Source organism: Notothenia coriiceps, unplaced genomic scaffold (genome assembly GCF_000735185.1).
Source record: "Notothenia coriiceps isolate Sejong01 unplaced genomic scaffold, NC01 NC01_scaffold00037250, whole genome shotgun sequence".
Classification (NCBI taxonomy): domain Eukaryota; kingdom Metazoa; phylum Chordata; class Actinopteri; order Perciformes; family Nototheniidae; genus Notothenia; species Notothenia coriiceps.
The window spans coordinates 9688445-9699240 of record NW_011369951.1 but is presented as its reverse complement, the minus strand read 5'-3'; the positions used below and the strand labels follow the sequence as shown (position 1 = coordinate 9699240).

The following is a 10796-nucleotide window of genomic DNA, read 5'->3' as shown; positions in this document are numbered from 1 at the left end:
CAATAAAAGTTAGGGGATCCCCAAATAAATGTATTAAGATTAATTCTGATGGGATCATGAAAGTATGCATAGAGTTTCATGGTAATCAATACTCTCTCAGTGTGTGCTGGAGCAGGTAAAGATAGAGTGTAAAAGCAAACAGTGCAACATGTTGCAGTCCCACCAGAGATAGTGGCAGTCTATACACTCCACATGTTGTTGTTGGAACTGTAAGCTGGTTCACCATGTTTGCTTATACTCTTATTTAACACTAAGTTTGCTTTATTGCCTGTATATCCACCCAAAATGATCCAATAACTTATATTAACATCACAGCAGCAATGTCCAATATAATTATGGCTTGATTCAATCAAGTTTTGGAGGAGAAATATAATCTAATGACAAAATATCCAATATTAGTGGGACATAAGGACCAAAATATGTTTATTATATGGGTGTCATTCTTAATTCCTTTCAAACATACTTGCTTTAATACAATAACCTCTATTATGTCATGATTTTTAGATTGATATAAAGAATAACTTCTATTTTTAGAACTAGTTTTTTTTTTTTAAATGTTCTGTGAATTGTTATATGCAGAATCTTTGAAAGCTTAATTGTTTCATGGTCTTTCATAAAAAGCATTTGTTTGTTCATTTCAGTGTTTACTAACCATGCAGTAAAGATAAGTAGTAGCGTCCAGTTCAAACCTGCTGCAGCCGTTCCAGGTGGGTTGGAGGGCTGTTTTGCAATAAAAGGCTCAAGGACCACTCAGAGATAAATGTGTCTGCATCGATCGCTGCATCTAACAGAGGTCAATTATTTTTAATTGTTTACATTGTACGCAAGTTACAAAACCCAATCACAAATGAATGGTGCAAAAAATGCAGTTGAGTGCATTTTTAACAAAAACAACTGAAAACCAGTTCTGCATAACTGAGGACATTCCTGTCCGCTTCAGCTGTTCTTTGCTTAGTGCTGATCAGCATGCTAACAAATTAAACTAAGATGGTACTCATACTGTAGTAGACATCATAACATATATATACATATTATAAACATCTCAGCTGTTATAATTGTCATTTAAACCCACCAACATGTCATATTTTTCATATATACAGTGAAATATCTACTAAATGGATTGGCTTTAAATTGTGCAGACATTCATGTTCCCCAGAGGATGAACTGTGACGCTTTTAAGGCTCTCCTCACTTTTCTATAGTACTATCGTGACATAAACATGTTTTTTTGTATTCAAAGTGCAAAGTGAAATCTGGCAGACGGATCATTTGAATAGCTAGCTTTCTGCATTTATTTGTTTTTCATTATTTATTTTTCTAAGTTTGCATTAGGTTGTTTCTACTGAGCATTTGTCACGTGTCAACAATAATGTATTTCCTCATAAAGTCACACATAAAGTTATGAAAGCACAGGTTCAAGCAGCCCCTCAGCGTTTCTCTGACTTCGTTTTGACTCCCCTCGGTGTAAAGAACCAACTGTGTTTCTCTACTTTTCTATAGTGTTGGCTACTAGGGTTTTTGTTTTGGCAGGGTATGGTGTATGGGTGTATTCTTGTGATAAGCTGTTTCTGTAGAGGTGGATAAGGTTGTATGCAACATTCTCAGATACCTATCACATGCACATTTTGCATCTTGTACAAAACGTATATATTTTATATAATTGTACATCTATAGGAACTTAAAGGTCACCTATTATGCAAAATACACTTTGTCATGTATTTTATACATAAACATGTGTCCCCTCTGTGTAAAGAGATTCTGAAAGTTTCAGGAAAAAAGGTTTGCTCACTTTTTGTCCTGTTCCATTTATATAAAAACCTGTCTGATAAGGAACTGATCAGATTTTGATTTTGATCAGGCCTGTGTAACTATTAGCCAATAAACAACCAAGGTATATACCCCCCCCCCCCACCACCACCACCACCTTATCACCTGAATCTCCTCCTAGAGCACCATTGTGTTCTTTTTAAACAAATATCTCACAGAGGGGCGTGGGGAGTGGCTCCTTATTTTCATCTAAAGTAACAGACAGAATCAGCACTTTGGAAACAGGGCTGATGATCTGTTTGGTATTTAGAGCCAAACACTTCAGAGACATGTTTGTATATATCTGAGACCTATAATATATTGATGAAAAACAGTACGATAGGGGAGCTTTAACTTATTTGTTATTTTCTTACAGTTGCAGAAGGGGATGTTTTACTTCAATATGTTTTCTGTCATTTTATAAAAAGTCAGTTATTTAGGAAATTCCTCTTCATATTAATCGATGATGAAGTTAATTGTTATTTGCAGCCATGAGCAATGTGTGTGATTGACTTTTCACACATTGCTGCATCAACAGGTAAACCAAACCAGAATTGCACTCTTAGGCCCCGTTTACACGGAGACGGAACGGGTCGTATCCGCTACAGTTCTCTATCGTATAGACGGTTCGTCCACACTAGGCTGACACGGAAACGCGGATTCGGAGCCCGATCCGATAGCCCTGTGATAACGGCTCCCAAGGTGGGTAGATCTGCAGACTAAACGCTCTCGGGGGCCAAACGGCTCTGTGCGCCCTCTACAATCATTTCCTGATAACGATGACGCCATAGCCCCGTCTCTCCTGCTCACCCCCGCGTCACCCGCGTCATTGCTGAAGTGTTTCGCTAACAACAACAACAATAATGGCGGATCACAGTGTTGCTTTCGTGCTCCAGACGCTACTGACCATGCTACAGATGTTAGTGCAACATCTACAGCACCTCTAACACAAACATCAGCAACAAGTGGACATGGAGAACTACATGAATTACATGTTGCTACATCCACCGCGGAGAATAAACAGAAGGGCAACCAGGTAACCATGGCAACCATGCTTGGGAGGTCTTATTCGCTGCTTTTGGTGTATTGTGTGGCGGAAGTACAGCGCCACTTACAGGCTATTATGTACTAAAGCGTTTCCAGCGGGTTGAGCGGTCTCGTGTGGACGGACACGTTTTGTTGAGCCGATTCCGTGTGGACGGAATACTTTTTTGATATCGACTAAGGTTCGTTTTAGTTTTAGTCTCTGTTCCGTCTCCGTGTAAACGGGGCCTTAAAGTGTATAGATACAATTTAACAATGTAAATAGATGTTTATTAACAAAAGCATAAACAAGTGCCTTTACCATGTGGAAAATTCAAAAAATAGTTCACCTTTACCCTCACTTAGAGAAGTCCAAGATCTACGATTATGCAAATATATGTGACGATAAAAGCTTCAGAAATGCCTGCTATACTTCACTGTTAATTCCATTAACATATATTTGCACTGTTGGATTCAAGTTTCAACGTCATACTTGTGGTTGGATCCTGATTGGCTCCAAGCTTGTTGTGAAGTTAGAAGATCCTGAAGTTACAGACTGAACTTTGCATACATTTCTTCTACAGACAGAAGCCTTCCCTCTACAGCCAAACAATGTGGGAAACAGCCCTCATCCAAACTCTGAGAAGCTCAAATATGCAGATTAAGTGAGAGGATAGTGTCTACGATAAAGGACAAAATCATACCAAAATAACCAGACTGTTCCTCTTAATGTGGCATTATATAAAGTAGCGTGTGTCAGGGCTTTTGTTCTATCACTTACTCCATGTTGGTGCTTTTGGGATCCTTCCAGGAAAGATTTGTCTTCAGTTTCACAGTTGCCACATTTATTATGGCTTTTCCACATCTGCATCTTTTTAGCTTCTGCATTTTGCTTGTGAGAAAAGGCAGTTAAACCTGATCAGGCTTTGTTCAAAATGAGTGACATGTTTTGCACTGACAATCAATCTGTTTTCAACTACTAAAGCACTACATTTTTACATTGATGCATTCCTAAAAACATATTAAAAAAAGCAAACGTTTTTGCATTTCTTTGGTTGCATAAACAATAGGTTGTCTTGTGCAAAGTTGCCAAAAGAAAAAAGGAAAAAGAGATGTGTTATGCAAGAGGCAGGCGGATCTTATAGTGACATCAGGAGCACCTTCCCCCTCCTGGATTATAAATGCAGCCATGGAGCCTGCAAGAAGCCCTTTCCCAACTCAGAGGAGTCTGAAGCTGAGAAGAGAGGGCCGGTCACTGCTGCAATCACCATGTCACCGGGAGCAAAGAAAGTGAGTCAATATGATGTCTCCTTACTTGTTGTTAACATATAATCAATGTTTTTTAAATGTACTTGTTGCATTTAGTTTTGAAGCCACATATTTTGGTGCGTGTGTAAAAGGAAGTGGTGTTTGTACCAGATAGTGTATCAAACTATTTATTTATTTCCAGAGGTGGGAAAAGTAGTATTGTGTATAAATACAGGAGTCCTGCAATCAAAATGTTACTCAAGTAAAAGTAGAAAAGTATTTGCATGAAAATATACATAAAGTACCAAAAGTAAAAGTAGTCATTGTGCAGATTGGCCCATTTCAGAATAATATATATTATATGTTTTGATTATAAGTATTGATTCATTAAAGTGTTATCAAAGCTGGTAAAGGTGCAGCTAGTTTTAATGACTTTGTATACTGCAGGGTAGATTGTTTTAGTCTTATTTAAGTGTTGATTATATTACACACTATTCATTCAAATCTGCAATGTAACTAAAGGTGTTAAATAATGGAGTGAAATTACACAATTTAACTCTGAATTGTACTATAAGTAGCAAAACATTGAAATACTCAAGTAATGTACAAGTATGTCAAGTACACTACTTGAGTAAATCTACTTAGTTACTTTACACCACTGCTTACTTCTGTTCTATTTTTGACTCAGGGTATTCTGGAGCGTTTGGATGCAGGAGAGATTGTTTTCGGGGACGGGGGCTTTGTCTTCGCTCTTGAGAAGAGAGGCTACGTGAAGGCAGGACCATGGACCCCTGAGGCTGCAGTCGAGCATCCTGAAGCAGGTATTATTGATCTTTCTCTGGACTACACCTGTTTTCTGACCTGTAAAGCCAGTTTCATATCATAACCGAGACATTGTGCTGTTTCAGTGAGGCAGCTGCACAGGGAGTTCCTGAGGGCCGGCTCCAATGTCATGCAGACATTCACTTTCTACGCAAGTGATGATAAACTGGAGAACAGGGGCAACACTCCGCGCTTCTCTGTGAGTACTTTAATGTGTGTGTGTGACTGCAGCTGCTCTCAAGTCTCATCTTCAGTCATGGAGATGGTTGGCAGCTTGGCAGCAGAGTTGGCATCAAACCAACTGACTGCAGCAAAGAACAGAAATAACATCATAGTGTTTTCTTGATATGAAAGTTCCATTTCCCTTTTGTGATCTCCAGGGGCAGCAGATAAACGAAGCAGCTTGTGACCTGGCCAGGGAGGTGGCCAATGAGGGGAATGCTCTGGTGGCAGGGGGAGTCTCTCAGACCCCCTCTTACCTCAGCTGCAAGAGTGAGAACGATGTTAAAGCCATCTTCAAGAAACAAATTGATGTTTTTGTCAAGAAGGATGTTGACTTCCTGATTGCAGAGGTATGTAGTGACCACTGTTGGTACGTTTGGCATGAGAGAAAATGTCTAAAAAGAAATTCAGCAATTAAGAAATGCATGTCCATAAAGCTTTGGGATAACGAGAAGGGTAAAAGTTGAGGATATCTGATTTGATTCCTGAGTAATTGTTTTAAATAAATTACACTGGACCCTATATTCGCCAAGATGGACCCGCCAGTGCTTGTAAATCAAGAACTCATCCTTAGTTAAATTCTTTGACTAAATAAAGCTCAAGAGCCTGTTTATACTGTCCTCTCATTCATAGTGTGTAAACTGACCTGCTATTTGAGAAATCAGTGGAGTGTCCCTTTCTTTAAATAAAAAACAAAGCTTAATCCATATTTTACTGGCTCAAACCCCCAGAAAAATGTACATTCAAGTGTTTATATGTTTTTCCCAGCCTGTAAAACCATCATTGCACTTCCAAGGAGTGTGTTCCTTTGTGTTTGGATGTATTCAAACCACCTGCAATACATTATTTTGGTGACTTGGGGGAAGCATAAAATGATGCTGATATGTAATTTGATCTAATATAGCACCTACAATGGTAAAATCATGAAATAGGGGCTGCAGTTTGAAATACTGCATGCATATTCTTTATCTTTGGCCACAAACAAGAGATCATATTTACCGCCACAATTTAAAGTGGGACCAAAAATACCCATTAAAGAATAATGATCCACTTTTCCTGATGTGTTTTGTGTGTTTCTGTTTGCAGTACTTTGAGCATGTGGAAGAGGCAGAGTGGGCCGTCCAGGTTCTGAAGAGCACCGGGAAGCCTGTGGCTGCGACCATGTGTATCGGACCCGATGGAGACCTGAACGGAGTCAGCCCCGGAGACTGTGCCGTCAAACTCATCAAAGCTGGTATGAAAATATCTCCATCTTTCAAAATACCTTATGTGACTTTGTAAAAGCCAGTCCCTCAGGGGGTGAAGGTGTGGAGAAATTGAGGTGAAAGTGACATAATGGCCTTCCTGTATTCCTGTAAGCTGTATTTATTCGATGATTCAGTAGTGAAGCCAACTGATGTAATCCTCTTTATTGTCATGTTTATGTTAGTGCCAAAAATGTCATTAAGTTCTTGACACTACTCTTAGTAATAGTTTTGTCGTTAGATATACAATGAGGGAAGGCTGGGTTTAACACAATACAGTTTAACTAAACTATTTTTGACTTTAAAAGTTCACTCACCTTCAAACTGGTCCATTTATCAGGAATAGAAAACACCTATGTGGGTGTAAAGGGACTTTAAGTGAATATTTGTCTTTTATGGAGTTTCACCTTTCTCTCCAAAGACTTTTTTTTTTTACAATTTCTAGGCTGATTTTGTTCATCAAATTATCTGTCAACAAAATACTATAAAAAAAAACGTTTCATTGAGACTTCAAACCTTTTTGAATTAAACTCTTAGAATGAACTATAGCAAATAAACTGGCAACTTTTTCACTAAATAAACTGAAGTAATTTTAAGATTTTGTACACATTTTTTACTTTTTAATTGTCATATATCTTCATGAAGTATCACAAGAAACCACATTTCAAATGGTAACAGCAGAGACGGAGATATCCTGCGTGTGCAAAAATGCTGAGTCCTACATTTTCCATAATGCAACTTTCCCACTAGTCATAGGGAGGGCATCATCTGAAGTGGGCAGCCAAAGGATTTTAAATAATGTGACTTTGGCGCCATCCGGTGGAATAAACTGTCAGACAAAGTACACACTGCTGCAAAACATAAGCCTCGCCAATTTTCACCCACTTACTCAGGAAAATTGAAAACATTTCCTGTAATTTATTTAACCCGAGATAAAGTTTAGCATGCTTTCTTCTGTAGGTGCTCAGATTGTGGGCATCAACTGCCACTTTGACCCGATGACCTGTGTGAAGACTGTGAAGATGATGAAGGAGGGAGTGGAGAAGGCCGGGCTGAAGGCTCACTACATGTGCCAGCCACTGGCTTACCACACCCCCGACTGCAACTGCCAGGGATTCATTGATCTGCCCGAGTTCCCTTTCAGTATGTATACACTCTCAAAACTGATGCTTCTCAACATTAAGTGAGGAGTGTTAACCAACAAATCAAAAATGCATTTTGTTCCTCTTAGGGAAGTAGTTCAAATGCACTTGATTGCCCTTGTCTGATGGCAATTAAACAAAAACACTTGGGAAACTTAACATCAATGTCTTTTTTGATGGCCGGTGTGGTTCAGAAGAATGGAAATAGTTCCTACAAGAAACTGCTGACAAAAAGCTCTGTGGATTATCTTGAGTAATTATTTTTGGAAAGAAACTTTGCTGTTGTGTCTTTTTCAAATGTATTTGATTGGCACTTTGAACACCACAAGCCAAGTGCCATCCAGTTCCATTATATCCAAGAGAAGGCAACATTTTTAGGGCCAATGTCTGCAACACTTAACCCACACAAAAACAATCTACATTGATAAATAGCACAAGTAAGAGGAAAAGTATGTATTTTGGAATTTTGGAGTGACCTCAAACCTAAATGTGACATTATGTTTTAATAAAAGTACCACCACGTGTTCTCCGACAGGCCTGGAGCCGAGGATCCTGACCAGATGGGACATGCAGCAATACGCCCGTGAAGCGTACAATGCCGGTATCCGTTACATCGGAGGCTGCTGCGGATTTGAACCTTACCACGTCCGTGCCTTGGCCGAGGAGCTGGCCCCCGAGACGGGCTCCCTGCCTCAGGGCTCTGAGAAGCACGGCATCTGGGGCAGTGGCCTGGAAATGCACACAAAGCCCTGGGTCAGAGCTAGGTACTGGAAGGCTTTCTCCTCATGTTGTAATCTGAGAATACGTCCAAATGTAGTTATTAAATGGTATTTCTCTCTGTAGGGCCCGTCGTGACTACTGGGAAAATCTGAAGCCAGCGTCCGGACGTCCCTTCTGCCCCGCTATGGCCAAGCCCGATGGGTGGGGGGTCACCAAGGGCCACGCTGACCTGATGCAACAGAAGGAAGCCACCTCTAAGGATCAGCTGAAGGTTCTCTTCGACAAGTCCAACAAAAGCAACTGAGCTCCCCTCTGAAGCATCTTGTTTTATAGGAAGAAGCTTAGAGAGGGCGAAGAATCAGTGCCTGAAGTTTACAAACCAAAAAGATTGAAATGCTGAAGTTCTTTCTTTCTTTTTAGGACCTTTTTTACTGTGTGGAAGACTTGTATCATGCTTAAATTGGAAAGTCATAACTAACCATGAGTGCCTGTAACCTTTTTGTCAACTGTGAGCCTGGTGAAATGACTGTGGCTGAAAAACTGTGAATGCACCTGAAGAAATGACTGTAACACTCCAAAAGTGCTTAATGTTGTCTTATAAAAGATGATGTGTAGCAATAAACTTCTAAATTGAATTAAAAAAAAAACTGCTTGTGTGTGTTTTTCTTTTTTTTAAACTCTAAAAATAAATAAATGTTGCTTATTTGATGCAGGGATGAAAAGTAACTAATTTAAGCTATTAAAGTACACTGTTGTCGTACTTGATCACCTCCATTTTCGGCTACTTTATACCTCTACACGACTACATTTAAGAGGCCTTTAACTAAATGTATTTAAATGATGCATTTATTTAATTTGCAGATTCAAATTTAAATGATAATCAAAGTTACAGTTAATTGACCCATAGGGGACACAAGAGTAAAGGTACTTCAAATAAGCCCCACCTCTCTAAGTGATGCTTATACAGTACCTGTCAAAAGTTTGAACTAACTATGAAATAACACATGTAATTATCTAGTAAACAAAAAAGTGTTAAAAAATCCAGAATATGATTTTTATTTTAGATTCTTCAAAGCAGCCTCCTTTTGCCTCGATGACAGCTCTTGGCTTCTCTGTCAGCTTCTCAGGTCGTCACCTGGAATGGTTTTCAATGAACACGTGTGCCTTGTCAAGAGTCCATTTGTGGAATGACTTGCCTTCTTAATGTGTTTGAGACCATCAGTGTTGTGCAGAGGTAGGGTTATATTAGTGCACAGCGGAAAGCCCGATTTGACTACTGTTGTAATCCATATTATGGCAAGAACCACTCAACTCAGTAAAGAGAAACGACCGTCCATCATCACTTTAAGAAATGAAGTCCAGTCGATCCGGAAAATGTCAAGAACTTTGAACGTATCCTCAAGTGCAGTCGCAAAAACCATCGAACGCTATGATGAAACTTGAAAACTATTCCAGGTGACGACCTCATGAAGCTGAGAAGCCAAGAGTGTGCAAAGCCTTTCATCAAGGCAAAAGGGGGCTACTTTGAAGAATATAAATCATATTCTGGATTTTTGAACACTTTTTTGTTTACTAGAGAATTCCATGTGTTCTTTTATAGTTTTGATGTCTCCAGTATTGATCTACAATGTAGAAAAAAAATCTAATAAATAAAAACCTGCGAATGAGAAGGTGTGTACGGACTTTAGACTGGTACTGTATATTATTCTGTTATAATTTAATAGCCTATAATATATTGCATAAAATTAGACATTCTTCATATTGACTTATTTTACTTTTGATCATTTAAGTATTGTTTGATTCTATGATATCAAACAATGCAAATAACAGCAGTGTTAATCTTTTGTTGCCTGTATAAAGAAGACAGATTGTATATGTGCTGCTGCTGCCCTCTAGTGCATGAAAACACAAAATGTTTTTAAAACTGGGATTTGTGTTTGAGAAATATGTTTTTTTTCTGGATTACCTCAGGGACTTTCATTTCCTGTAGTTGCCTGCAAAGTGGTGTGGGAATATAAGGATGTGGTATTACTCTGTAAGAAACTAAAAAAAAAAACAGGGGATAATAATAATTCACAACACTTATCGAGTGAACCACATTTACCATGTAACTAAAGGTCCTCATCCATTATAATTATAATTTAAATATGTGGCCTTGGTCGAGTGATAAATGGTTTACGTGTACTATTTCCAGACAACTCTCAATTTTTTCTCCTTTATTCAAGACAATATAGATGTACATCAAACATTATATGCACACTAAACATTGAAATCAAGGGTAGGGTAGATAGGTACATATAGAATATATATATATATAAGGAAATAATGATATAAATATAAAGAAAATAGGGATAAAAAAAAGGTACCATTTCAACTAAAATATGTATCAAATACTCATTTGCTTGTTAACAGACACTTGTGAAAATGTAATATTTCTTGTTTTTTAAGCTTTGTTTATCTTTATGTCTTTTGTCCCTCTTTACTAGCTGTACAGCATCCTGCCGTCGTCAAGTTCTGCGCGCCTACGTCACGGATTTGCCCACGTGCAGATGTTTATGCTCCTCGTGCAC

General features: G+C 38.7%; 2 protein-coding genes across 3 annotated transcripts in view; one reads left to right on the top strand and one right to left on the bottom strand.

Annotated features, from left to right (window-relative positions):
- The window catches only part of LOC104966875 (secretory carrier-associated membrane protein 1), a 397416-nt gene that overhangs the window by 90568 nt on the left and 296052 nt on the right, over nucleotides 1-10796 (bottom strand). The window lies entirely within an intron of this gene.
- Nucleotides 4030-8873, top strand: LOC104966862 (betaine--homocysteine S-methyltransferase 1-like). The gene is made up of 8 exons (XM_010796174.1): nucleotides 4030-4118; nucleotides 4765-4897; nucleotides 4985-5097; nucleotides 5279-5470; nucleotides 6207-6354; nucleotides 7325-7507; nucleotides 8042-8270; nucleotides 8350-8873. Exons 1-8 carry the CDS (start codon nucleotides 4098-4100, stop codon nucleotides 8528-8530), a joined length of 1200 nt encoding a protein of 399 aa, XP_010794476.1. The 5' UTR covers nucleotides 4030-4097; the 3' UTR covers nucleotides 8531-8873.